The sequence below is a fragment of the Diplodia corticola genome, assembly GCF_001883845.1.
Source record: "Diplodia corticola strain CBS 112549 chromosome Unknown scaffold21, whole genome shotgun sequence".
Lineage (NCBI taxonomy): Eukaryota > Fungi > Ascomycota > Dothideomycetes > Botryosphaeriales > Botryosphaeriaceae > Diplodia > Diplodia corticola.
In genome coordinates, this window is record NW_017971500.1 from 438,273 (window position 1) to 465,873 (window position 27,601).

General features: G+C 58.1%; 8 protein-coding genes across 8 annotated transcripts; 3 read left to right on the forward strand and 5 right to left on the reverse strand.

The window, feature by feature from the left end:
- Positions 1-208: 208 nt before the first annotated feature.
- On the reverse strand, positions 209-3,735 carry BKCO1_21000136 (pre-rrna-processing protein esf2; the record flags this gene model as incomplete). Its single annotated transcript, XM_020272648.1, has 2 exons — positions 209-1,433; positions 1,478-3,735. The coding sequence occupies 2 exons, from the start codon at positions 3,733-3,735 to the stop codon at positions 209-211; spliced, it is 3,483 nt and encodes a 1,160-aa protein (XP_020130954.1).
- A 262-nt stretch (positions 3,736-3,997) lies between these two features.
- Positions 3,998-5,600, forward strand: BKCO1_21000137 (60s ribosomal export protein nmd3; the record flags this gene model as incomplete). Its single annotated transcript, XM_020272649.1, has 2 exons — positions 3,998-4,203; positions 4,256-5,600. The coding sequence occupies 2 exons, from the start codon at positions 3,998-4,000 to the stop codon at positions 5,598-5,600; spliced, it is 1,551 nt and encodes a 516-aa protein (XP_020130953.1).
- A 354-nt stretch (positions 5,601-5,954) lies between these two features.
- BKCO1_21000138 (peroxisome biosynthesis protein (pas10 peroxin-12)) lies at positions 5,955-7,465 on the forward strand (the record flags this gene model as incomplete). Its single annotated transcript, XM_020272650.1, has 2 exons — positions 5,955-6,012; positions 6,075-7,465. The coding sequence occupies 2 exons, from the start codon at positions 5,955-5,957 to the stop codon at positions 7,463-7,465; spliced, it is 1,449 nt and encodes a 482-aa protein (XP_020130960.1).
- A 639-nt stretch (positions 7,466-8,104) lies between these two features.
- BKCO1_21000139 (phytanoyl-dioxygenase protein) lies at positions 8,105-9,927 on the reverse strand (the record flags this gene model as incomplete). Its single annotated transcript, XM_020272651.1, has 2 exons — positions 8,105-9,804; positions 9,858-9,927. The coding sequence occupies 2 exons, from the start codon at positions 9,925-9,927 to the stop codon at positions 8,105-8,107; spliced, it is 1,770 nt and encodes a 589-aa protein (XP_020130959.1).
- A 1,676-nt stretch (positions 9,928-11,603) lies between these two features.
- BKCO1_21000140 (allergen v5 tpx-1-related protein) lies at positions 11,604-12,836 on the reverse strand (the record flags this gene model as incomplete). Its single annotated transcript, XM_020272653.1, has 3 exons — positions 11,604-11,734; positions 11,785-12,074; positions 12,133-12,836. 3 exons carry the CDS (start codon positions 12,834-12,836, stop codon positions 11,604-11,606), a joined length of 1,125 nt encoding a protein of 374 aa, XP_020131038.1.
- A 7,214-nt stretch (positions 12,837-20,050) lies between these two features.
- Positions 20,051-21,475, reverse strand: BKCO1_21000141 (gnat family; the record flags this gene model as incomplete). Its single annotated transcript, XM_020272654.1, has 3 exons — positions 20,051-20,187; positions 20,251-21,186; positions 21,322-21,475. 3 exons carry the CDS (start codon positions 21,473-21,475, stop codon positions 20,051-20,053), a joined length of 1,227 nt encoding a protein of 408 aa, XP_020131039.1.
- An 822-nt stretch (positions 21,476-22,297) lies between these two features.
- Positions 22,298-24,851, reverse strand: BKCO1_21000142 (hal protein kinase; the record flags this gene model as incomplete). The annotated part of the gene is made up of 3 exons (XM_020272655.1): positions 22,298-23,028; positions 23,090-24,539; positions 24,597-24,851. 3 exons carry the CDS (start codon positions 24,849-24,851, stop codon positions 22,298-22,300), a joined length of 2,436 nt encoding a protein of 811 aa, XP_020131036.1.
- Positions 24,852-25,856: 1,005 nt separating this feature from the next.
- Positions 25,857-27,151, forward strand: BKCO1_21000143 (survival factor 1; the record flags this gene model as incomplete). Its single annotated transcript, XM_020272656.1, has 4 exons — positions 25,857-25,879; positions 25,929-26,144; positions 26,199-26,623; positions 26,682-27,151. The coding sequence occupies 4 exons, from the start codon at positions 25,857-25,859 to the stop codon at positions 27,149-27,151; spliced, it is 1,134 nt and encodes a 377-aa protein (XP_020131037.1).
- Positions 27,152-27,601: the final 450 nt, after the last annotated feature.

Below are 27,601 nucleotides of genomic sequence, written 5' to 3' on the forward strand. Positions count from 1 at the left end.
GACGTGGGTTGGGAAAAGGGGGCTGAAAGGTTGGCGGAATTTTGGGCGCAGCTACGAGGAATAAGAGCCGCAAGATTGTCTCCTCATCCATGGGTAGGCAATGGTGTGGACAGTAAAAACAATTGGATATCTTGTGCTTTTGCATGATAAAATATGTTGGACCTTCTGTTGCGCCGATGCTCGTATGAACTCCACAGCACATAAACCTTTAGAAGATTTTCGACAACACCCTCTTGACCTCTGCCGGCTGTTCGGGCACATCCTTCGTTTTCTTCGACTTGACCTCCGCCTGCTTGAATTGTCTCCTAACATCCTTCCCATCCGGTACAGGCGCCGCAACACCCTGCTTTCCTGCACTCTTACTTTTCTTCTTCGCCGCCATGCCCTCCAACATCTTTGCCCGCTCCACATTCTGGATGAACTCCTTGTTCTCCCTCGTACTCCTCGAGATCTCCGCCCTCATCTTGCTCGCGCGCTCCGCATTCTCGTTGGCAATCTGCTCCGTCAAGTGATGCCACTTGAAGCCGGTGAGGTAGCGCATGTTCCACACGTCGTCGTAGTAGTAGCCGCCCTTCTTGCCGCCGACGATCTTGGCGTTGAGCAGGCCGACGCACGCCTTGGCGTCCCTCTTGTCGACGAACTCGACCCAGCCGTCGACGTACGACTTCTTCTTGTTGCCACCCCCTTGCTTGCGGCGGCGGTACGCGGCCGGGTCCTCGGGCGTCAGGAAGACGCGGCCCACGGCGCCGTGCTGGCTCAGCAGCGACTTCACCGTCGCCGGCTTCATGAACGGCGGGATGCGCGACAGGTACACGACGCCCGTCTTCTTGACCGCCTTCTGCGCCTTCTCCAGCTTCTTCGCGCTCAGCGGCCTCTTGGCCGCCGCGGCGGGTTCTAGCGGGTCGTCGTTGCCGTCGTCGTCGTCGTCGGCGGCGGCGGCGGCGGCGTCCGCTTCTTCCTCCTCCGGTGCGTTGTCTTCTTCGGCGGCGAGTCCGGCGGGCTTGGGGACGCTCCTGGCATCCGCCTTGCGCAGCAGGGAGGGATCAAAGCCGTCGTTGTCGTCGTCGTCGTCTGCGGATTCGTCGTCCGACTCGTCGACCTTGCGCCGCTTGGAAGCGCGGCCGGCGAGCGCCGTTGCGCGGCTCCTGCCCTGCTCCTCGGCTTCCGAGTTGTAGCCGGCGTCCTCATCGTCGCTGGCGTCGTCGGTCTCGAGCCATTCGTTTCTTTTGCGGGCGGACATGATGGGCGAGTCCTGGTGAAGCGCTGGGAGACGCTTCGGAGGAGACGATGCGGCATAGAAAATTGCCGGAGACACAATTTGGTTATCGATAAGAAGACCCAACATGGAAATAGATCGGCTGTATTTCATGACTTTCCACCACCGAAGTTTGGGGAGAGGATGAGCAATGCTCGTGTCTTCTTGGTAGTCTACACTATGGATATAAAACATCTAGTTTACATTCCGTACCGAACTGACTTGCTCATAGATGACTTCAGCACACCGCCCTTAGGCACTGGCCTTTTTGGAGCCGCTTTCTGCTTTGCCCTCTCATCTTGTAGGTCTCGCATGCACCGATCCCAAAGGCTCAACCACTCTCCCTTTCTGCCGCCACGCTCCCAAGACGTATCTATATCCGGTTCGATGACCAGGAGGCATCTCATCAATGCGTCCCGGACATCACCTTCCAGTTCCACTGGAGGCACCTCTTGCCCCATCGTGATGACGCAATCTCGTACGGCTTTGATGCAGTCTTTTTGGTTACCGGTAAACGCAACGCCGTTCAGGGCCACCGCGTACATGTATGCCGATCTGGAGTACATGGCCAAAGCCGTGGAGCTCCAGACGTGCCACATGCCGTCCATGTCCCCCAGCATAGCGTGGTTTGTGAGTAAATCGGCAAAGGTTTGGCGCTTCAGAGGTATGTCGAGCATGTCTATTTGGTGCAGGAGTTCATGGCGAACGGATGAGTTGTACTCCTTTCGCCTCTCCACGTTCACTGGATCCTGGAGTTGGGCTTTGAGGTCGCTGGGAGGCGTTGAGACAGACTTGTGAAGCATCAGGATGATCTCGTCTGTGAGAAAGGCATAAGAATGGCCTTGCATTGCGTAGAGGATGGAAAACACGATCTGGTATCGCCGGCGCGCACTGTCCTCATACTTCTCGCCGGGATGTTCGCTTGATAGAAAGGTGCGGAGACTGGCAAGAAACATGTGTTCCGGAACGCGAATCCCTGCAACTTGCATTTCTCGGAGTAGGTTTTGGATGAAGAAGACCGAGTAGCTCGGGTGATCGACCGATCGAGCAATAAGGTAAAGCTGCATGATTGCTTCATAGTGGACGACACCTGGGTTCTCGGGGACGCATTCATAGAAACCCTTGAGAAAAGGGGTTGAGTTATTCGCTTGTAGGCAATCTCCGGTTCCCAAAGCTTTCAATTTTTCCTCCGTAGGCATCTGGCGCAACAGCTCAAGCCTCTTGGCAAGCGCTATGGCATCACCATATTCGTCTGGCCGTGCCCCATAGCGGATTTTCAAGGAAGTCTCGTCGTTGAACGGAGAGTTCCTTGAATCCGAAATAGTACTCATTGGTACTCCCCTAGGCCTTAACCCATTGTTAGCCAAAGAGTGATTCCCAGCTCTTTCAAACGCCATTCTCGTACCGTTTGCTTTCGCTCTTGTAGTGTGGAACGCGCGGGTCTGCAACGGGGCCCGAGGATCAGTATGTTGAAACGGGTTCGAGCTTTCAGCGACACTGGTGTCAGCAAGTACAACACCATTAGGGTTGTGCGCTTTGTCCATGCGTTGGGTGAGTTCGTCGTCGGGAGTCGACATTTCCTTCCTCCTGCGGTCAGTCTTCAACACCCCATTCCACAAATGCTCAAGATCAAGCTCAGCCCTCTTCTCCTCTGTGAACAGCTGCAGGACAATGCTCACGCCCTTTGATTTTCCACCAAAGCCAACGAAGCCTTTGATTTCTGTATCGGCCTTTGGGGTGGACTCGGCGGCCTTGACGGAGCCAACATTGACACAGATCCAGCCGGTTCGGATGCCGTCATCAGCAGCAAGACTACTTTCGGGCACGCCAGCATTCGAAAGCATCCTCGCCTTTCGCGCCTTTCGTCTCAGCTTCAGCTTCAACTCATTCCGGCCCAGCAGGCCATCAGCGTGAGGGCTCAGCTTGTACTCGGTCCTCAGCCACCGACAGAGCCTGTCTGCAGACACGTGAAGATGTTTCTCACTGCGTGCCGTCCCAAAGAGCATCAGCAGATTGGCGCCAAGCGCCGCCGGCGGATCCAGGTGCCGACAATCGAGGAGAGAGAGGTCGTCGATGCCAAGGTCTACAGAGACATATTGAAGAAAGCCCTCGAGAATTTCCGGGGGGTGGTCGGGGAGTGCGGGGATACGATGTCTGTCGGCTAATGGGTGTGCGGAGGCGTCGAGCGGCTGTTGGGGCGCATCGACTTGGAGGTACCAAGGCACCGACGCAGCCTGGGGGTCTGCGGATGGAGAGGTTGTTGCAGGAGCGGATTCGGCATCGTCCAGGTGCGGCTCCTTTCTGGTGTGGTCGTCGGAGAGGCGCAATGGCGCGGTAGTAAAAGGCCTGGTGGTCGCGCGAGCAGATGGCCGGGCGGCGGCGGAGGAATCGAGGCCAGCGAGCGAGACAATTGACCTGGAGAAACGCGTGCGGCAGGCGCCACATCGGATACCGGACGCGATCACCCTGGAGGCAGCCATGGCGCTGTTCAGTGGAAATCGGGCGGCGGAGGCAAGAAGGACAGGTTCATAGCGCTAAGCCAGCGTGAGGCGCGGAGGAGGCGGCGGCAGCGACATTATTGCGCTATCGATAAGGCGCATCTTTTCCTGCTGACAATTATTCCCAGACCTTTGCCAGAGCTTCGTGGGGCAAATATTGCGACCGCCCAGCCCTCTTCGCCTCTTCTCCTCCGCCTCAACTCATCTTCCAACGCTCGAGATACCCGCCTTCCCTTTGCCCACCATGTCCATGGATCTGGACGACGGCGCTGTGTCCTTCCAGCCCGCCGCGCACAATGCCGCAACTATTCTGTGCTGCAACTGCGGCGCCCCCATCGACGGCACTACTTCCTCGGGCGCGCTCTGCTACGACTGCATAAAACTCACGGTCGACATTAGCGGGGGAATCCAGCGTGAGGCCGTGCTGCACTCGTGCAGAGATTGCGACAGGTATGTCGCCAGGCATTACATCATGCGCCAAATCTTCTAACCCCGCCAACAGATGGATGTCGCCGCCCGCCCAGTGGATCGTTGCCCAGCCCGAGTCTCGCGAACTGCTTGCACTGTGTCTCCGGAAGCTGCGCGGCCTGAACAAAGTGCGCATCATCGACGCCAGCTTCATCTGGACCGAGCCTCATTCGAGAAGGATCAAGGTCAAGATCACAATCCAGCAGGAGGCTTTCCAGGACACCATTCTGCAGCAGTCCTTTGAGGTCGAATATGTCCTCGCCAACCAGCAGTGCCCGGACTGCGCCAAGAGCTACACCCACAACACCTGGAGGGCCAGCGTTCAGGTGCGCCAGAAGGTGACCCACAAGCGCACCTTCCTCTTTCTCGAACAGCTCATTTTGAAGCACATGGCCCATAGGGATACCATCAACATCAAGGAGACCCATGAGGGCATCGACTTTTTCTTTGCCGCCCGGAACCAGGCCGAGAAGTTTGTCGATTTCCTGAAGTCTGTCGTGCCCGTCTTCGCCAAGAAGTCTCAGGAGCTTATTTCCATGGATACACACACGTCTGTCAAGTCGTACAAGTTCTCCTACTCGGTCGAGATTGTTCCAATCTGCAAGGACGACTTGATTGTTCTGCCCATCAAGCTGGCCAAGCAGCTTGGTAACATCCCGCCCATGACTCTGTGCAGCCGTATCGGAACTGCCGTCCAAGTACTCGATCCCCAGACTCTCCAAACGGCAGACATCAGCCCTGACGTCTATTGGCGCGCCCCTTTCACGCCTCTCGCCGATGTCACCGAGCTGGTCGAGTTCATGGTCCTCGACATCGAGCCTCTTGGCCCTGTCAAGGGCCGCTATGTCCTGGCCGAGGCAACCGTGGCTCGCGCGTCGGACCTGGGATCGAACGACCAGACTTTCTACACAAGAACCCACTTGGGCGGCATTCTGAACGTTGGCGACTCTGTCATGGGGTACCATCTGCAGGGCACCAATTTCAACAACGACCTGTTGGATGAGCTCGAGAACAACAAGCAATACTCGTCAACCATCCCGGATGTAATGCTTGTGAAGAAGCAGTACCCCCGCAGGCACAGGCGCAGACGCGCCTGGAAGGTCAAGCGCATGGCCAAGGAGGAAAGCGAGATGGCGCCCCGAAAGCAAGACCAGGACCGCCTCGAGCGCGACTTTGAGATGTTCTTGCGCGACGTGGAGGAGGACGAAGATTTCCGCGCAGGTATTGCGCTGTACAAGAGCCAGCATGCGCCGAAGCCAGCAGAGCCGGAGGAGATGGAGGAAGACGAGGACGAGGAGGACGAGGGTCTCCAGATCCCCATGGATCAGCTGCTGGAGGAGATGGAAGATCTCAATATGGACGAGGGCGAGGAAGTGTAGGGGAGCTATATTTTCTCGTCGAGGCAAGGTTAGCATGGGGTGGCGAAATTTCAGGCGTTCTGGATGCACAAAAATGGAGTTTCCCGAAACTCGACAGAGGGGCGGGCTGCGTTTTCAATGAAATTCATGCTTTCTTCTTTCAAAAAGTCTGGACACTATTCGTGTTGCTCAAGGGCACTCCAGAAGTTGTTGCCGCTCACGTGTGTTTGATTCGGTCTCGCACGGGCCTCGACGCAACGTCAGGGCACCTCGGCTTAGCAGCTGTCATCCGCCGACGGTTCGCTCGGCCGCATAGTCATCCTCTGGCAATGAGCTGCCGCGACCCGCTTCAGACAGCGATGAGCAGCAGGCACGATGGAGTATCTGTCGAGCCAACAAGACGGCTTCGATGAACTGAAGCCGTCGCTGTTCGGTGCGTGTTCTCCTCGTACATCTACACAGTTCACAAAGCATTGACGTCTAACGGCGCAACAGAGCTCCTCTCCGAACAGCAACTGGCTGCTCTGCTGCCACCCTCCCTCCGCTACCTACTCGCCGTCGCCACCCACAGGCACCCGCGATACTTGCTGCCCATTCTCAATTCGTTCGATGAAGTGTACGCGCTTCTGTCGCTGCTGGTCGAGCGGCATTTCCTACGTACCTATGGCGGCGGCTTCACCGAGAACTTCTATGGCTTGAAGCGTGAGCGCGTGCTACATATCAAGGGCGGAGAGGCACGCCGCGCGCAGCTGGGCGCCGCCGACCAGATGCGCGAGACGCTCAAGCTGCGCAATGCCGACGTCTGGGGCAATCTGGCTGTCATGGTCGGTCTGCCATGGCTCAAGAGGAAGCTGGACGAAGGATGGGACATACATGCCGCGCACCAGAGCGTTCTGCAAGGCGCGCCGGGCTTCGGACGGGATCGAGAGGGTCTACCCGAGGGCGCCACGCTCAAACAGCGCATCCTCTTCTACTACAAATGGTTTCTAAGGAAAGTGTACCCAAGCGTCAATGCGGCCTACTACTTCGCGCTGTTGGCCTGGAACTTGGCCTACCTGTTCGACGGGTCAAAGTACCACAGCCCGTTCATGTGGCTGGTAGGCACGCGCCTCCGCCGGCTCAACGCCGCCGACTACCGCGCCATCGAGCTCGCGACCAAGCCTCCCGCCGCCCACACGCCGACCCCCGGCGCGAGGCCCGGCCAGCAGAACAGCATCTTCCACCCACGAACCCTCGCTTCAGCCGTCTCCCAGCGCGCGCTGAGCTCCCTCCGCATCCTCCTACCGACCTCCATCTTCGCCCTCAAGTTCCTCGAGTGGTGGCACGCCTCCGACTTCGCGCGCCAACTGTCCCGCCAGACGGCTGCGGACCTCGAGCTCCCACCCCCCATCGTCGGCGGGCTCCCCGCGCTCTCCAAGCCGTCCCAAAGTGCTTCTTCTTCTTCTTCTTCCAAGCCAACGGCGCCGTCTAAGCCCTCGGCGCTGAAGCAGGAGAAGCCGCCGCCCAAGCCGTCGCCGCCCATCTCTTCCGTCACCCTGCTGCCCATCCTCACCGTCCCCGCCCCGGACAACTCCGCGCTCTGCCCCATCTGCGTGTCGCCGGTGCAGACCCCGACGGCGAGCCCCTACGGCCTGGTGTACTGCTACGCGTGCATTCACCGGTGGGTCGAGGGGACGCACGAGCGGCAAGTGGCGTTCATGGAGGGCAGCAAGGCGTTCACGAACGGTGACGGCGAGGAGGTGGGGGTGGTCGGGCAAGACGACGGCGCGTGGGCGGAGGAGGAAGGGAGCAGGGAAGGCCGGTGGGAGAACGGGAGGGGGAGAGATGCGGTGACGGGCAAGAGGGTGTTGGGCGGGACTGAGGGGCTGAGACGGGTGGTTGTTTGATCGTGGTCCGTTGTTGTTTTGGAGAGCGCGGGCGTCTGGCGCCGGAGGATGATTGGCATGGGGCTTGGTGTCTGTCGGGTTGGTAACGGAGAGCGCGCTTGTTGTCATTGTATATCCCCACAAAATGGTCGTTGTCTTTTCGAGGTGTTGCTCAATATAGTAATGGGCTGAGCTTGGTCTCTTCCTCTGAGGGGTGAGAAACTTGATGCCTAAACACAGTAGGTGACATTTCGATTAGCAACGTTGCGACACCGAAAACTGATGATCGGTAACAGGCTTCTGAACAGTTCCAAGGTCCACGGATCTCTGGGGCTATAGCCAACCACTTTCAATAATGTGGCGGAAACCAGTCATGGCTTTTCGTCTTCACCTCAGTGCTGCTCTTATACTCAACACTCAGCCCCATCCTGTACAATGCCTCACTCGTGGCAAATAATCATGACTGCCTTCTCAAAGTCTCTTCCCTCATCTAAAAAGTTTAAGACATTAACTACTTGCAAGCCTCCTCCTCTCCGTTCCACTTCTCCACTTTCCTCTCTCTCCCTCCCTGGGTATTCGAACATAAAAGCAAAAGACAGTACAAAACAAAACACACCAATCCACCCAGTAAACATTCCCTTTTTTTTCCCCCACATCCCATCACAAACCCACCGCCAACACGGCACTCAACACCACCCCAACGAGCCCCGTCCCGACCACCAGTCGAGCCGTCCCACCCGCCCCTCCCACCATCCTCCCCGCCGCACCGGCCGCGCTACTCCCACTCGCGCTCGCCATCGCGCCGCCCGCAGCACTCGCGCTCGCGCTCGCGCCCGCGCCGCTCCCCGTCGCCCACCCCACGTCTCCGCCCAGCCCACTCGACGGCTGATCCGACGTTCGCGTCGTCGTCGTCCCCCCGCTCGTCGCCGCCGTCGTCACCGTCCTCATCGACGAAGCCGCCGCCGCCGACGACGACCCGTCGCCGCTGACCCCAGAAGACGCACCAGCAGAAGACGCACCAGCAAAAGACGACGCAGCAGACCCACCACTCCTCCCCAACCCAGTCGGGATTGGGATCCTCGTCCCACCGCTCCCTGATCCCGCGACGATGACGGTCGTCGCCCCGTCGGTCGTCAGCGCGACGCTCGGCCCGCCCGTGCGGAACGTGTACGTCTGCGTGCCGGCGACGACGAGCTCGGTCGTGGGGCCGGTGGTGATGAGGCGGACGGCGTCTTCCGTGGTGTCGTCGTCGTCGTCGTCCGTGGTGGTGGTGGTGGTCTTTGGCGTCGGTGCTGCTGCGGGCGCGGTGACGGTGTAGGTCGTGTGGCTGTCGGCGACGACGACGATGTTGTTGTTGTTGTTGTTGTTGCTCCCCGTTGTTTGCAGCACGACGGCCGTGGTGGCGGTGCCCGAGCCGAGGGTCAGGGTGGAGCCTGGGTGGAGGAGGGCTTGGGTGGTGCCGAGGGCGATGGTGGCAGCGGCGTCGGTGGCGGTGGTAGCGGCGGGGGCGGAGGCGGCGGCGGGGGTGGCAGTGGCGGTTGCGGTTGAAGAGCCGTCGACGACGATGACACGCGTCGTGCCGCCCGACGTGGCGAGGGCGACGGCCGTCGTGGACGAGCCGGAGCCGAGGACGACGGTGGAGCCGGCTGCCAGCGTTTGGCTGCCGCTGCCGCCGACGACGACAAGCTGCGTGTCCGAGTTCTGGGAGACGGTGATGCCGCCGACTTCGAAGGGGGGCGGCGGCGGCGATGTTGCTGCGTCGGCTGTAGTGGCGGCGGGGGCGGATCCAGGTGCGGCGGCTGTGGTGGTGGCCGCGGGGAGGGTGCCAGTGCCGGTCTTTGTCGAGTCTGTCGGGACGGTGGTTGCGGGTGGCTTGTTGGTCGTCGAACTTGCTGCTCCGACGGTAGCTAGGACGAAGGATCCGCCGATCTCGGTGAGGACGAGGGTTGGGCCGTTTTGACCGGGACCGAACCCGAAGTCGAATCCCTGGTCGCTGACCGAAGCGGTGTTGTTGGTGCCAGCGGCCGGGGTGCCAGCGGCTGGGGTCCCGGCCGGAGTTCCTACTATTCTTGAGCTCGCTGTGGTCGAAGGGCCGAGGTCGATGCCGATTGTCTGAGGCTCCGAGGTGGTGGACCGGGTGAATCCCATGTCGATGCCGACGCTGGCATCTTCACTACTGCTGCTGCTGGGTAAAGCGAAGGAGAGGCTCGAGGAAGTGGCGTCTTCACTAGGTAGTGCGAAGGAGAGAGCGGCAGTTGTCTCGGAGGGTGCGGTGCTCGAGGCAGCATCCCCGTTAGCGAAGGCGAAGGAGAGGGCTGTGGTACTCTCGGATGGTGCAGAGCCGATAGATGAGTTTATTGCTGTAAGAGGTTAGGATCATCGTACGTCAAGCGGCATGCTCTTCGGGACGTACTTCGGGGGATGACATTGGCCTGCACGCATGACGCGAGTAGGAGGGAGGTGAGTGAGGTAGCGACCATCATGCTCACTGTCTATCGAGGGAGGGAGTACAAGCGTATGTGGTTGGTCTTCGTGATGGCAAAACGCACTGCTCCACCAGAAGGGGGGGAAGAAACTCGGAGAGCAGATGGCTGCTTAGCAAGGCCCTGCATATCGGCGGCTACCGGTACTTGTATGTGCGACTCCAGGTTGCTCAGTTCATAGACATCGCATGCGGCCCGTAGCCGTGGTGGATCTCAAGAATAGCTCGGCATGCATTGTGACTTGCCTATACAGGAAAGCGAGCCTGCGGTCTGCCGTTCCAACCAATGGGACGGCACGGAGCTTTGCTGCCGAATCATGGAAAAAATAAAAGTAGGAAAAGTGTGATGACGAGAAGCGCGGGTGTGGGGAGCAGCCTACTGCGCCGCATTGTGTGGCCAATCGGAGCAGTGTGGCTCCCTTCCTAAACGGGTAAGCGGGCGCTTAAATCAACTGTTCCCGGTGATTCTAAATCGAACTCTGTCTACGCCGCAGCTGCGCCGCACGTCAACAAGGCTCGACAGCCGTGTATCCGCCTCTCTCCTCTTCTTTGGGCATTTTCTAACCTGATTTCTCCCACATTTCGTACCTTCTCCACTGCTTTTCAATAGTACGGATCAAAACCCCTCAGTAAACCCCACCGACTCTCTCCGTATTCAACCTCCCCCTCTTTTCTACTCTAATCCCTCTCTTTGGAGCCTAATGCTCCTCTTCGGCTCCAACTCGCCGTCAACTCCGGTCACATAATTGGTGGCAAAGACATCATCCGTCCGCGTCCCGCAAAAGACGGTCCATTCTTCCTGTGAGGGCAGTCGAGGTCAACACCAATAAGCTTTCGTTTGTTCGTAAGATTTATATCCCGACTTTCGGGCCTACTGCAAACGTAAGTTTAAAATTAAGCTTCTTTTGCCTTTTTTCACCGTGTCCACCATAATCAGCAAAAAGAAAAGAAAATAAGCCAGGCCTACTACTGTGTTCCATCCAGCGTCTGTCCCTCCGACGATTGAGCGTGCAATAGCACGACACTGTCTCTGACCAAAGCCATTACAAACGACCCAACACCACCTAATCACCTACCTTAAACTCGGCAAGCCAAACTTTCGACAGACATGTCTGGCGCAACGGCGAACTCGCCCGGGTACGATTCAATCACGCAAGAGTCAGACCACTCCCTCAGACCTACTAAAAATTATAGGTGGCCGTGTGACGTGTGTGCTTGTGAAACCATCACAACTGACCAAGCAGAAAAGATTTGTTATACAATGAGATTTTCAAGACAACCACAGAATCCTATAATGAGATATCAAAAAAGGAGTGCCGACTCTTTTCCAGAACAAGTACATTGTGTGTTGCTCCAAGTAGAAGAGGATGATTGATGACAGCAAACACAGACGCGTTTGAAAGTGTGTGTTTGGGAGCAATGGTACGTAACATCGTGCGCGTCATTCAATGTGCACGCTAGACAATTCTTCTACAGGACAGAGAACACCGCACCCAGCCAAAGGCTCAAGAGTAGCTGGAGCCGGTGAGCGCCATCCTAAACAATGTACATGAACAAGAAAAGTAGTTATCGTTGAAGAACACCAGATCATCCCATCCGCAAAATTCGTGCATATGTGGAACGTGCCAAAGGTGGCAGCTGGGTTGGTTTATTTTACCATCCCAAACGCTTCGTCATTTAGATGCCCAGCTCGGCATCGGTGATGCAGCTGCCATCCGTGGCGTCGGAGCTGATCTCAGCGCAGAGCGGCTTGTTGGGGCTGGAGATGAAGTTGGCGACGTTCTCGGCGTACTCGGCAAGGATGTTGCCTGGTGAGCTGTCAGTAAAACGTTTCGTACACATTAGGGGGCGAACGTACCCCTAGAGCGGTAGTTGCAGAAGGTGATCATCTGCTGGTCGTTGCTGCACTTGGCGGTGGCGCAACCAACGGAGAACGACGTCTTCCAGATCATCTGCGTGAAGTGGAGAATGTTGGGGCCGTCGGTAGGAACGCTCTCAACACCCCAGTAAGGGCCGAAGTCGTTGTACTCCTCGTAGTACATGTTCATGAAGAAACCGGGAGCGTTCTCCATGGTGGTGTCGTTGACCGTGCCGAGGCCCGAGGTGGTGTACTCGAACTGGCCCATGTTCTGGCCGAAGTTGTCGGTGCTGTTGCGAATGTCAGTATGGCCACTGGAAGTGGATTTGATTTGGCGAGGGGGCTTACGAGGACACGGTGTGCTCATAGACGCAGGTGTTGGCAGAGTCCTGAGCCTTGGCCTCGAGGTCGTAGTCCCAGTACATGGAGCAGCCGTCGGTGTGGTTAGCACGGTGGGCATTGTGGTAGGCCAGCCACTTCTTCTGGACAGTGCCGGTGGGCTGGGCAGTAAGGGACGCAGTCGACTCGACCGAGGTAGTCGCGCAGAAGGCGTAGGAGCTGAAGCCGCCAGCAGCGGAAGAGGTCGTGGCAGCCTCGGTGGTCGACGGAGCCAGCGTGGTCGATGCGGCCTCGGTGGTGGAGGGAACCTCGTAGGTGGCCGAGGTCACGGCGGCCGAGGTGGGAGCAACGTAAACGCTGGTAGCAACGCTCTCGACGACAGAGCCGATGCTCTCGACAACGGAGCTGACGGTCGCGGCGATGGAGCTAACGGGAGCAGGGACGGCGACGGCAGGGGTTTCGGCAGCACTGGTGTACGACGTGATCTCAACCATGGAGCTCGTGACAGCCTCTTGGGTGACGGAGATGGTGTTGGTGACACCCGTGGTAGGGCAGGGGCCGGTGGCCGTAACATACTTCGTGACGGTCACGATGTCGAGATCGGTCACAACGGCGGGGACGGGGGCGCCAACAGCGACGCCGCGCTTGTTGAGCATGGGAACGGCCAGGGCACCGGAGGCCAGCGAGGCGGCGATAAGAGCAGAGGAGCGCATGATGTCGAATCAGGGCAGAGGACAAGAACTTGGACCGGGCAAAGGCTGGAGATCGTCAAGACCTGGGATACGACCGAAGCGTATGGGGAGCGGTAACGAGCGTAGGGTCCTGGGGACTGGTAAAGAATGGCGTGGCCTACGAGAGAGCCAAAGGAGCGTGGATTCAAAAAACCAAAAGAGGGAGCGAGAGGGCGGGGGCAGGGAATATGTACGGCGGAGAGGTCGCGGTGCGGAAAGCCACAGACGGGGCGCTACCGGGCTGGCTGTTTCATAAACATGCGGAGAGCTTGGAGCACAAATGAGAAGGGATCTCCACCCTGTCCTCCTACGTAGGTTTAATTCGTCGGTGGGGCCAGTGCAATTAAGAAGCGGTGCGGCCGCGCACCGCGCACAGGGCTGTGCCCCGGCGGGCAGCTGGCCGGAGATCGCAATTCGGCGGCCATGGCGGTGCCGGCATGAGGCTCTGCAGCGGGAGCAGCGGGAGCAGCACGGCAGCATGGGCTGGCCGCCGTCGCCGCAACAGGTGCGCGGCTCTCGGGCGTGGGCGAGGCAAGAGAGCAGATGCAGGCACCCGGCAGGGGGATCATCTCGGATCCCGGTGGCGATCATACGCGTGGCTGACCAGCAGATTGGGCGACAACGCGGCCTGGCCAACGTGAGCGTGGGCCGAGCCCGGGAGGTCAATTTCTCGCAGCATCCAGTCGGGAGGGCGGCTGCATCCGCGCACCGCACGCCGGCGGGTTGCCGTTGGACGGTGGTCTCGGTGGTCTCGGTGCGGTGGCCGGCCGGGAGATTTGTGGGTGAACGAGGGGCCGCCTGGGGGCCTGAGAAGGCGTGGCCGGTGCAGCTAAGCCAAGGCAGGCGTCGGCAGGCGCTGGTGGGCGCCGGCGGGCGTCGGCCGGCGGCTGCACGGCGGCTGCATGGCGGCTCGCAGGCCAAGCGCAGCTGGCAGCTGGCAGATCCGGGCGCGCGCGACGTCGCTGGCGTGCAAGAGCGTGGGGCTGACAGGAGGCGCCAGCAGAAGCCGGGTGTTGCAAGTGATGATGCGTGGCTGGTGTTGGATGAGGGCAGGATCAGGACCGCCGGCGCAGGCCAGGACATTGCGATCTCGCCCGACTGAGATAAGCGGCCGTGCGCGCCGACTGCCCGACTGCCGGCTAGGTAGCTCCTTCCTCCTGAGCCTCCCGCCGCCGTTCCGCCCACCCACCGCTCAGCCGCTCACCGGCCAGCCTGCTCGTGTCCGCTCGTCATGGCCACCGTCTTCTTTCATCACCTCGCCGCCACGCCTCGTACCGCCGCAACGCCGCAACGCCCGGGCGGTCGTATCGCTCACGTTGCTCGTTGCCAGCCCCGCACAACGGCGTCCGTTTCAGCCTTGCCCATCCGCATCTTATGCTGCACATCGTCGTAGCTCACCTATAGCCGCCCGCGCTTATACCATTGCAGAACCTTTCACAACTTGCCTTGACACCAAGAGACGGTTGGACGGCCTCTCTGCTACCGTCGCATCATGAAACGCTTGCGCCGACGCGGGGGCCACGCGGCGGTGAAGGGCAGCCGTGGTTCAGCTCTTCATATCGCGCCTGACCGCCCGCAAATGCTCCCGCAAATGGAGCCGTGTCCGCCGGGCGGAACCAAGGCAAGCCTTGGCGCCACAACGTTCCGCTAGGTCAGCCCTAAACGTGCGAGGCCGATCATGGCGCCCACAAGATTGCGCCCCGGCTCATTGGCCTCAGCAGACCCAAGAGTCCCAGCTTGACCTCGACCATCGTACTGCTGCAGATTCACTTCTTTCCTGGCCGACCTCTCCACACTCTACTTGGCAAATTCGAGATTCCGCCTGGGCCCAGACTGTGCGCGTTCCCCCTTTCCGGGGCTAAGGTCAGCCTGCTGTCTTGGATATATGAAGGCCTAATCACCTTCGTAATGAGAATCATCCGCTGCGCCGCCTGCCAACTTGCCAGCCCCGCGCACTGCCAGCTTCTGGCCCGCACCGGCCTTGTCTCTCTGCTTCCAGCTAGCCCAGGTGCTATGAAGACAGCATGAGCCCTGCGAAAATCAAAGACATCTGCCCGCTTTCGGCCCCAGGCCCACAGCATCTGCCACGGAAGTAGCGGTCTCCCGCAAGCAAAGATATCTAGCGGTAGGCCTCGCCCTCGCCTTAGTCGATCCACTATTCCTGTCGCTGTGGACGATGTGGGATCGACTGGCCATCAGTGGTAGGCCTGGCCGGAAATAGCAGCTCAACCACCCGTTGTATGATGCGGGAGATAGCCCGCCTTCCAGACCTTGTTCGCTGAGCTTCTGGAACATGCCGACTTGCGCAATATGCTCCCGGCTCTTAACTCCCTCTTTTATCTCTACTGTACATGGGTTCGCAAGAAGTGTGGAGTAGATGATGGCTCGTGTCCAGCAAGCACATTCACCGGTCAGGCCTTCAGCTTCTGGAAGCTTTCCAAGGTCGCCTTGGGCGCTGCTGCAACCATTCCGACTCCCCACCACGGTGGTCAGGGACAACGCAACTTCACCGACTAACCCTTTGGACACCACAGTTGGTAGAGACGCTAACTCTGATCTCCGTTTTATTTCGTACGGCTCTGCCGAGTTGCATTTAATCGTGTCCACAGCAGCCGCGTCATCCGGTCCCAAGCCGGACCATTTACCGATCTAGAACACGCGCCGAAAAGCGCAGAAGCCGCCATGGCCGAGAGACTACCGTTAAATGGAAGGCATCTTGTCAACGCGACCTCGTTGCCATAATCCCAGCCATAGACCCAACCACATGCGCAGGATCAACTGGCCGCGCTCTGGTATTGGTACAACAAATACCGGCCATGCAACGAGACCCACGACTTTGGTAAAATCCCTCTGTAGCGACAGTAGCTTTCCTACCTGATCATGACCTCCATGCGTTTGGCATAGACAGGTGAGTGTTCTCTACCCTGCCTGACGGACGGCCCTTTCATGTGCACTTTATTTGATTGGATGCGCCATATCGAGAAGCCATCCCCATCGGCATCGGCACAAATTTCACGGCCTCTTCTCCTCCGCCAAGCACACAATCTCATACCCTCCCAGGAGATGAGTCGTGCCTCGGCACTTGAGGATTCCTCCCTCGTATACAAATCGCTTTCGTAATAGTCTGCCTACAGCCAACCGGCAATGATGAGCATACTGAACAACGTTCTCGGACCGCCAAGAAACGATACCAAAATTTTCGACGACAACCTCTACAATGACTTGTTAGAGAAAAGGCAGGACTGATGAAGGGATTGTTGTCTTTTTCCTAAAGCATGATGAAATTGCCTGAGACTATGTGAGGCCACGGATACTTATGGCCATCCAAACCCGTCCTTCGTCTCATCCATCCCCACGTCACTCTTCGCTAAACTTGATCAATTTTGCTTCCTGGCGTTTTCTCCAAGCTGCGCTCTGCTAAGCCCTTGCGAAATATTTTGCAATGCATTGCTAATGTGTGCTCATTCACTCACCCGCAAGTTGTCTTCACCTTTCCCTCGAACCCCAGAGCATATCGCAGCAGATGTTCAACAGTGGGAGTCGTCATGATTCACATGACACTAACAGGAGAAACCCCTCACCAGGCCAGACAGAGACAAGCTAACGTCATACTTTGGTTCATCGGTGCATCAATGGCACCAATATCGGATGGATCCACGCGGCCGGTCCGTCGGACTGGCAAAGATGCATCTATATGCCAGGCGTCTCAAAGACGGAAGAGAAGAGGGCAAAGAAAAAGCATAGATACATAAGCATGAGCTATTATAATCTACTTCTGCTTTAAAGGCCCAGCGACTGCACGTCGATAATATTAGCGCGGATACGGCTAGAAGGTAGGCCAGGCATAGGACGAGGGAGGTTGTCGATGTCACAGGTCACCGCTTTATTCCATCTTGGTCCGAAGCACTATAAATATATCACGCAACGATGGAGCTGTCTAGGACGTTATCACGACAGGTAGATCCAAACATCTAGCGAAGCAGACACGGTTTTACTTTGCTTATTCTTTTATGGTCTTCTCCAAGGATAAAACTTCATATAGATTCAGGCCGGAAGATCGCTTTAAGCAGGCAAATAGTTCTGCATTGTCGGGAACTTAAGTGTCTACCCAACCCTTGACATAATCACATCCTATTCTCGCGAATTAAATGTGTTATGAGTTTAACAAGAGATAATACATCTACTTTGAGAAAGTTTCGAGGATTGAACAAATGAATTAGACCCATGCCAGTTTACTACTTCACACGCATGTCAATATTAAATACTAGTCGGAACACATTATATAAGTCCATCAAGAGCATCATTCCCAAACGGGCGTTGGAGTGATGTCGCGTCAATTAAACACAGATTTGTGAGTGTGCAATATTCCCCACGTTGAGGAGGTAGCAACTCTGGGTATTACCGCTATCATAGCCCTGCAATCGAGCGTTCTTCTCCAGTATTCCACAATTACACGTTTTTCTCGAGTGTTTTACGAAATGTCCATGGCGAAGCAGTTTCTGCCTATCATCATCCCGCCTTCTTTTCCCTCGAACAAGGTGAAGCAGCCCCCACACCCCACGCGGATGGTAGTCCCAAGCACACGTCCCCACCCACCCGTGCCGTTCCGAACCGCCATCACATGCATGCATGCATATCGGTTAAGGTGCCATACCCTGTCACAATCACCTCAAGCCCTCTCTTTCTTCAGCCAATCATAACGTCGGCCCCCTTTACCCCTCCATCATTTCGTGTGACCATACCCCGCTGATAAGATAAACACATCGAGGAGACAATATCGATGGGAACGAAAACAAGGAGGGGACCCGTGGAATTGGCCTTGCAAAAGATAGCAAGAATCAATAATGCAGCCCAACGGATACGAACCAAGCCATGGCCATCTTGAAGATAATTGGCCATCTCGCGGCCCGCCGTGCAGTGCTGTAGCAGCCATCGTGCGGCAACCACCAATCAAAACGTATCCGTGGAAAAGCGAACGGCTACCCCTATTGCGCGCTCGACACACCCATTTGCACACCACACGAAGGGAAAAGAAAGAAAGAAGGGTCCGAGATAAGGCCTTGCAAGACTTCCCACGAAAAAAAATGTTCATGCGGAATGATCACAAGAGCTGTCCACAGAAGAATTTCACCAATCAGAAGCACTCCGTTATCTATTGTCTATTCCGCAGCAAACCAGACACCCTTCCCTTATCCCCCCCGACAGCCATGCTTATTTCGGCGCCCCAACAGCTATTTGGGGCAGGCCGCCGTTGGCGATGAAGAAAACATTGCGATAATGCGACCATCAACCACATGCACGACTACCATCCAATCAGCGCATGCGGGAACTAGAGGCCGCATGCGAGGGACGACATCGGGCTGTTCGGATCGAGAGAGCGTGCAGCGCGCATCGGAACCAAACGAGAACTGCATGGGTTTCTTTTCCCAATACACTGCTGAATTCGGACAACTCGGTGGCTGCTTATTGATGTTCGAAGCTGAAAAGAAAAGAAAGGGAAAAAAGAAATCCCCCCCAAGGAAGTCCAACCACGAGAGACCACCAGTGTGCAAAAAGTGGAGTGGATACGACGGACGAAGGAAGGAAGGAAGAATACTACGCATCACTCTTGTGTCGCCGATACTGCTCTGCTGTAAACTGTCATCATGAGCTGCACATGCTCCGCTTGATCCCCTCGTAATACCCATCTCACACGCACATGAGAGTACACACGCACGACGTCACCACATAAAGCAGAGGGGAGACACCTAGCCCGCGTGGAACCCCACAAAAAAACGACCACCCCATCGACGTCATCGTCAATCGGGCCTAGACCCAGGACCACCCACCCCCGCGCCAGCTCAGCCCCCGCCATACACGTGTAGCAGCGCAAGCAATCAGCCCGACCCCTGCGGAAGGGACGAAGGATCAAGGCATCTGAAGATGTATGTATGTATGTACAATGTATACCGAGAGAGACGGAGGAAGCAAGAGAGGCTGCGGAGAGGCACACAAATAACGCGCGTCTCTGCATGTAACGTGTGTTTGTACACGGTAGTATTATACGTGGCACACCGGCAGTAGCTGGAAGTGAATCAGCAGGAAGCCTTAGGCATTCCACGAGCGAATGGGAGATGCGTGGGTAGTAGCAGAGCTCCCATAACGACGACCAGATGTTGAATTCGGCATTGGCATGCAACCAACACAAAGGATCGGTTTGAAAAAAAAAGTCAAAACGCATGGCGATTCTGGTATCTCTAATAACAATGTACGACTCATTTCCCTCCCCCGGGCCAGTTGATACCTATCACAACGCCATGTTCTAATCACGCATAACCACTCCTCCCCGGCCCTTCTTTCCCCCCGGCTTCACCCGTTACATACTTGAGGGTTTCCCACGAACCTTGCAAACCCATATCTAAATCTATCGACAATCCCGGTCGCTTCCGGGGAAGGGTGGGTGGAAAGGCCCTGGGCGAGGAGTGGAACGCAGCAAGAAGAGGAAGTCTCAACAGTCCCAGCCAGCTCTCCCCGAGCGACCACTCCCGTTCGTCCGACCAATCAACTCGTGCAAGGATGACGGCAGAAGCGCCCAGCCCAGCGAGCCGGGGCGGCGCTTCTAAGCACGCCATGAGCCATTACTCGCTCGAACATCTTCTCACCAAGCATGAACAGAGAAGTGGAAAGAGAGAGAAAAAAAAGGTAAGAGAAACTCTGTAGTCAAAGGAAAACCCCGCGTCTCTATGGTTCTGGAATCACCTTCCCCCCTTGCACAAGTGCGTAAGCCGTGAGCTGGAGTAAGCACCCTGAATCCTTTGAACGAACGACCGGTGACGGAGCGCACGCAAAAAGAACGCTTGTTGACCACCCGTCCGCCCCAAAACGCCGCGAACCTGAAACACCTTGCGGGAAAAACTGACGAACGAACACGCGCTTTGTGGTGGCAAAAGAACCACCAGACGGGAAACTGTAAGCAGGAAATGTGGGGTCGACCAGGAAATCTTGAGACAATCACCCGCGAGGGTCCGAGTAATCCGATCTTTGTGACAAACGACCTAGGCATCCGATTTCACCCTCCCAATCCAATTTGTCTGTCTTCTTCTCTTCAGATAATGATTGGTTCCTCCTCTTCTGGTCTCTTTAACGATGGTACGATAGGTGGGTGGTGACCGCTTATCGACGGCAACTAGCGGTTGCGACAGGCCCGCGGCAACGTCTTAGTAGACAGACGACTTTCTCCTCCTTCCACTGAACGCCCCACTCTTGTTGATGACATCCCGAAGAGCCTCGTGGGCATGGTCTTCGCGGCGGTCGATGAAGCCATTGAAGTAATGCGGGAGGAAGCGGCGCGAGTCTTGTAGATAGTTAGCAACACATAAAACATCCGACCACCAACAGACGCGGCAGCAGCACTCACTTGCGTGGTCCTCGGCGAACTCCACCCCCTCACCACCACGCTTGACCGTCTCCTTCACGGCCTCCTCGAGCAGGCCGGTGCCGACGCCTTTGCCTCTGTAGCGCAGCTTCACCGTCCAAGCCTTAATCACACCCCTACCCTTGCGCCGCCTTGCGGCCTTGTTCCCGGTGCTGCTGGGACCAGCCCAACCAAGCACCAACGCGCCAATGACCTGCCCGCCAAACCGCGTGACGAGGACGCTGTCGGCGCCCTCGTCCAAGAAGCTCCAATTGACCGATTCGGCGTGGCGGATGTAGCCGCTCGTCAGGAGCCGCACCGCCACCAAGCATGCCATCGTGACGCCGGCGCCCGTCGTGAACAGCAGCGGCACGTCGCCGGGCTGCCTGTACATGTACTTGTACAGCAGCGCGAGCAGGAGCACGTAACCGCCGATCACTGCCGGATGTGACAGCAGCGCCCACGAAGCCGCCTGGCGCTGCTGGGCCACGCCGTCGGCCACGAGCCTGAGCGCAGCCGTCTTGTCCTCGTCGTCGACCGCCGCCGCCGTCGCCAGCTCCGGCACGTCCGCCAGCAGCGGGTCGGCGGCGGTGGGCGCCGTCACCGGCACCCGCAGCGATCGCGGCTGCTGCGGTTGCAGCTGCTGCTCACGGACCCCCTCCTGATGACGACGCTGCCGCACCTGAGACGCGTTTTGTTGTTGCTGCTGTTTCGACCCCGCGGCGCCCAGGGAGGGCGAGAGCAGGTCCGTGGGTCCCACAGCGTCACTGCCATACTCGTCTGTCAACATTGGCACGGCCGACGCGAGCGGGGACGGCGGCGGCAGGTGCGAAGTGAAGGTCTCGCTGGCGCCGCGCATCGACGGCGTCGAGATTGGCGATGGGAACGGCGAGTCGACGTCCGGGAGCGTTAGGTTCGCCGAGAGAGAGGTCAGAAACGCTGCGATAAGAGGCGTGTCAGCGGGGTCGTGGCAGTCGAGCTTTTCCACGCAGAAGCATCGGACAGGCGCAAAAAGGCCGCGTCAAGGGAGCTGGAGCTTGGGCTCGAGGCCATTGGGGGACCGGCTTCACTCACCAGCCGCGGTCCTGGACCCTGGAATCGAAGCCCCCCGCCGGTGTTCGCCAAAGGCCGGTGGTTGAGCAAACGAGGGATTCGAGGTCGGCGGGGCGGCATGGGCGTGGTGGATGGAGTTCTTGATGGTGTTGATGGGAACTACATGGCGGACCATGATGGCAATGTAGGGTGGCTGAGCAGCTGGGAATATATTAATTACAGAAAGCGGTCGCTTGGGCGAGCGGGAGTGCTGGAGAGCGGCGGGGAGGGCATGTTGAAGAGTAGTCGCAGGCCAATTATCGAGGCACGTTTTCGCTGATAAGCCAAGACGGCGCAGCAGAAGGGCTGGCGCGCCCGGGGCGCTCGCGTGACCGGCCTGGCCATGGCCGCGTGCGCCGCCTGCGACGAAAACTCTGAAGGATTTGCAGATTTGCGGCGTGAAGGGCGCGGGTTTTGGAGGGCGGTCTGGCGCAGGATCTCGGGCAACGCGCGCTGTTTAATGAAGCCCGTGACGTCGTCCTGCCCGTTTTACCCGCCCGGGCGCAATTGCACGCAACGCTCCGCTGCGACCTTGGCAGCCAGCCCATCGTAATTTCCGCCGCTGCGGAGACGAACCTGTCGAATTCTAAATGCTGCTTACTGCGAATGGAAGGACGAGCGATGATGCCCTGGTACATATCGCTCTCACCCAAATGCCTTCTGGAGTCCCATCTATGCTGTGCAAAAGCCCGCATGCAGTTCCCACCCCCATCCAACCTGCGCCGCTAACAACAAAACGCTCTCTGTACAACAACCCAGAACTGTGGAAACCACCCGCGCCCGCAAACGCTTTTCGTAAATTAAACCGCCTTCTATGAATTGAAAACAAACTGTCTCTCCGCGCCCAAAACGTCAAATCCGGCTCTTGCGCCGACGTGTTGAAGTGAAAAGTGAAAAACTGCCCAAACTGTAGAAAGTGAAAATTTGCTGGAGATTGGTGCTGGTGCTGAGCGTCGCCTCACTTCTTGTTGCTCGGGGCCCCCTGCGCCGCAATCGCCGTCGCGCTGCCCGGCTCGAGTGTGTGCGTGTGGTTGTCTGCGTTGACGATTTTGCCGCCCTCGAGCTGCTGGCACACTGGAGTCCCCTTGACCCACTTATCCTCCATGATCTCCTCCAGCGTCGCCCGCTTCTTTGGGTCGGTCTCCAGCATGCGTCCGATTATGTGGCGGCTCTCACGGGGGAGCAGGCGCAGTAGGCGCCACGGGCCCTTGATCGTCTGCTGTGCTTGCGGTGCCGTCGACGTGTCCTTGCTGTTCCTCGACGGCGGTGCATTCTGTGCACTCCCCCCAGCTGTCGTGGGCCGTTCGTTCGGGGTGTCACCGTTGGCATGGTTGTTGTTTTGGCTGGTGTCTTTGGGATCGACCTGGCTGGGCATCCTGCTTGCCGGCGCACTTTCAATAGCACGTCTGGAATGGTCGTGACCATGCTCCTTCACATCGAGCGTGCTGTGAGAGGGTCCATGGATTTCTGATGATTTTCTTGACGTGTGCTGCGGCCAATCGTTGGTGTTTGGCGGAGAGACAAAGAGCTTGAAAGAATTGTCCGATGTACGCGGTGCTTTCCAAGGGAATCGACGCAGAGTCATACAGCAGAAGATGATAGCAATGGACCAGATATCGGTAGGTTGCGGGTCGTACTTTTGCAAGTCATAGACCTCTGGCGCAAGGTATGGGTCGGAGCCAACAATGCCTGCAGCACACGTTGAGTTAGTCGGCTGCCGGCCTTTCTCTCCACAATCGACAAGACTTACCACTAGCCAGAACAATGTCGTTCTCGAAGGGATATCTGTAGACAGCGGCGCTGCCAAAATCGATGATCTTCATGATGCCGTGCTCATTGACAACCACATTGTCCAACTTCAGATCCCGATGTGCCAACCCCATGCTGTGCAGGTACGAAACTCCGTTTAGGATCTGGAGAGTACAGCAAGCGACCTCTTCTCTGCTCATCTTGCCCGTCATGACGATCGCAAAGAGATCGTACGGCGCGTATTCCATCACGACATACCAATTACTCTTCTCTTGGACCAGGTCCATGGTCTCAATGATGTTGCCGTGATGCAACGTGGAGCCAATACAGAACTCGCCCGTGAGCTTTTTCGTGTATTCCTTCTCGCTCTCGTACGAGTGCTTGGCACGGAACTGTTTCACGGCAAACACCGTGTTGTCGCTCGCTCTCTTTATAATGCGAACAGAGCCTCCTGCACCCGAGCCGAGTACCTTTCCAAACTTTCCATACCTGGCTTCAAGTCCATGATCATCAGCGAATGGTATTGCGACAGTGGCACTTCTGGAAGGAGGAGTACGCGTTCCGGATTTGCTGTTCTTTGCCGACAGGACGCCGGTGGATTCCGATGGAGACACGGGCCTGCTCTTGCTCTTGTCCCGCTTGTGGCCCCCAATCTTGAAGAACCTCTTTAGCTCCGACATTGATCCGTGCTTTTCTTTCAGCTGATCACCAAATTCTTCACGATGGTCATCGTGCTCGTGCTTGTCATGCTTCTTATGGTGGTGATTGTGGTGGAAGAGGGTATGGCGTTTGCTTTCCTTTTCCGATCCGTTGCCTCTGGAGCGGGGGAGTGGCGCGGTGACAGACTTGGTTTTGGCCTCGCGGTCACGTCCAAATATAAACCGGGGATCCAGCGAGGACCTGTCGCGGGGCTGCGGCGCGCGCTTGGAGCGCGAGTAAGGATCGTCGATTTCGCCTCTTGGCGACAACGTCGGGCGCATGTATGGCGATAGCGGGGCAGGGGTGCTAGGGCCAGTCCCGGCGTCTCCAGGAGTACTTGTGCCAGAAGCAGAGGGGCTCACATCCTTTGAGCCAGGCAAAGAGTCGCCGGAGGGTCCAACTATGAATCTGGGAGGATCGCGGGGATGACTGGTGACACCGGCAGCGTCGGAGCCACGCTTGGCGTGCGGCGCGGCGGGGACAGTTATGTGCGGCAGCTTTTTCCTCTCCTCTTCGGAAGCCGACAGCGACGTGGGGGGAGTATCGTGGGGTGGAGACACTTCGGGGGTCATGATGGTCGAGTCCTGCGAGAGCCGGCTCGCAGGCGCCGAGCTCTGCTTGCTGTCCCTGGATTGGGTGGCGGCGGGGGTGAGTGGAGGAGAGTGCATCGTGGAAGTCGGCGGAGAAGGTCTGGGCGACGGAGCGCCAGAAAATGCCATGGGCGTTCGCGAACCCGACGAGGGAGAGGGCGCCTACAAGTACGGATCAACATGCGGAACGAAGACCGAGTCATTAGCCAAGTCGCTTACTCTGGAAGCCGGCAACGACACAGGTTCATAAGAGAAGTTCTCCAGCCTCTTTGACTGGAGACGCGAGTGCTGCAGCGTCGAGGCGAGGTTGCGGAGCTCCTCTTGTGCTTCCGGGCCAAGGTCTCCTCTTGGCCTTTCCGTTCCCGTCATCGTCTCGACCTGCTGGAGCGTGTGGTCGGGCTCGATCTCCTCGTTATGCGAGGCGAACCGCACACCCTGCTGGAGGGCTGAGTCGCCCTGCTCGAGGTTGGACATTTTCGGAAGGAGCCTAGCAAACGTCTCAGTCAGAGGATCCTGGGTGGCTGCGGCATGGGAGACGACGGCGGGCCGGCGGCCGCGGGCTGCGCCGCCGCAGAGGGGTGCACTGACGCACGAGCAAAATTAAGCTTACTTTGTCGTAGCCGCGGACGAGTGTCGCGGGCAAGCTATATCGGGCGAAGTCAAGGCTGTGGGTGCTGTGGTGAGGGCGGGTGTGGGCGAGGACAAGGGCAGCGAGGGAGCATTCGCCGTGCGCAGGCGGGAGTGCCGACGGATGAAAGGCGTGCAGGTGGGCCAATGGCGGGGAGCACGCAGGCGGGTCTTCCTGTTCCTGGGAGCCGGGGTCGACGCTGGGCAACCGGGCGTGGATAGAAGAGTCGTCACAGCGATTGAGACGGCGCCCGCGTCATAGGGCGCGCGAGGGGAGAGGGCTGGGCGCGGCCGGGAATTGGCCGAGGCAGAGGGCGAGTGGGCGAGCAAAGGCCGGCTGGGCGCGCTGGGAGTCTCGGCGGCGAGACTGGGATGCGGGCTGCAGCGGAGGCGCTGGGGGCGGCGATCGTCTGCGCGCAAGTGGACCTGCGTGGTGAGGAGAGGGGAGAGGGACGAAATCGCTGGAGACGTGCGGTGGGCGGTGGGCGGCGCGAGGCGGCGATGGCCTTGTCAGTGGGGCCCGGCTTCTGCGCCCCAGGGCCGCGGGCTATGATGACGGCGAGGTCGCTCATGGCAGAGTCTGCGCGGCCAGAATCCTCATCCACCGTGACACACCAGCCAGGCCACCAATCGCAGCCCGCCTTGGCTTGCCCCATTTCGGCACAAGACCCGCCAAGGCACGCCCGCCGCTTCCGCCCAGCGACACCTTCCGCGCCCGCGCGCGCGTGCCTCGCCTTTCCTGCCTTCTAGACGCGCCGAACTTTCGCTGCCTGCCGCCTTGCCGCCCGAACCGTCACCCCCACCCCGACACATCCGTACAACCCAGCCAAACAACTCGCACTTACATCCACCATGTTCAACTGGGCCAAGCAGCAGTCAGTTACCTTCCTCCGCGCCCCCGCGTCCCAGATGCTCACCGTGCAGGCTCGCCAACGTCGCCGGCACCCAGGAGCCCATCTATGGCCCCGAGGCCATCCAGCCTGTCACCAAGCAGGCCGCCGAGACGCCCTACACCGAGCTCCAGAAAGATGACATGAAATGGGTTGCCATGGACTCGACCTGCGTCGAGACGCAGACCTTCTACCTTACCGCCGACAGCGGCCGCCTCGCCATGGTCCAGGTCATATACAGCAATGTAGCGTGAGCAACTTCCTGCGCCTGTTCGTAGCAATAACCTGACCGCCCCGCTTCCAGAGGCATCCGGACGACGTGCCAGTTTAACTGCAAGATCTTCTACCAAGACGGCAAGACGCCACACCTGTGGTCTTCCGACCCGCTCAACAACCAGCGCTTCGACGATGCCAAGCTCAACTTCTACGCCGACAACTGCTCCGTCGAGCTCTCCCCCGATGCCACATCATACACGATCAAGTCGTCGACCAACAAGCAGAGCGTTGTGAGCTTGAAGTTCACCAAGACAGCCCCCGGTTTCGTCGTGGGCAAGAACGGTTCAAGCTACTTCGGCACCGACCCCGCCCACCCTTGGGGCTCGATGAGACACGCCTTCTGGCCGCGGTGCAAGGTTGAGGGCAGTATCCTGACCAGGGCCGGCGAGGTCGATTTCGGCGGCAGGGGCTTCTTCGTGCACGCTCTGCAGGGCATGAAGCCACATCACGCAGGTGAGAATATCGCGCATCGGCGCACCCTCGGCCACCTTCGCGCTAACGTCGAGTACAGCTGCGAGTTGGAACTTTGTCAACTTCCAGTCGCCTACATACTCTGCCGTGATGATGGAGTACGTCACCCCTCCTTCGTACGGTTCGACCGTTGTCAGCGTCGGTGGCATCGCGACCGAGGACGGGCTTATTTTCGCCGGAGCAAAGAACACGGCCATCCACACGGAGAAGAAGCAGGACACGGACAACGACTGGCCCGAGCCTGTCTCTGCATCGTATCTTTGGGACGGCAAGTCTGCGGATGGCAAGGATGTGCACGCGGAGCTCACCGGTTCCCTTGGGCCGCGTGTGGATCGCGTTGACGTCATGGCAGAGGTCCCGGGGTTCGTCAAGGCTATTGTTGCCAGCGCGGCCGGCACCAAGCCTTACATCTACCAGTACATTCCCAAGTTGACGCTGAAGATCAAGGTTGGTGATGAGGAGAAGACTGAGGAGGGCACTCTCTTCACCGAGGCCACCTTCATTTCGTGAGCTCTCTAAGGGGCGTTTGATGTTTCGGTGTGGTGTCTTGCCCCTCTACTAATGACACTGGAGGCGGCTTGACAAGGAACTCCACTCACCCATCCTTCAGTTCACTTTCCAAATTTGGCCAAGTTTGGAAAAGACAGGGTACACTAGAGCGTGTGACTGTTGCATACTCGCTCGCTATTTGCATTGCATTTCCTCTTGATTGGACTAGTGCCATGAGAGGCACGAATATATCATATCATATTTAATTGATTAGATTCGCACGAAGCTGCACGTTTGTCGCGGGCTTACCAGCTCCAGTGAATAGAAAGGTTTCTCAACACAGTTGCTTCACGATTTCCTCCGGTTCCAGTGCTTCCTACCCCGAAACTATGCGTCCTTGGCTTGTGACTGAAAACCACCCCCCGACATCTTCTGCCCAGACTACCGGTGACTCGGCATCGCCCCGGATAC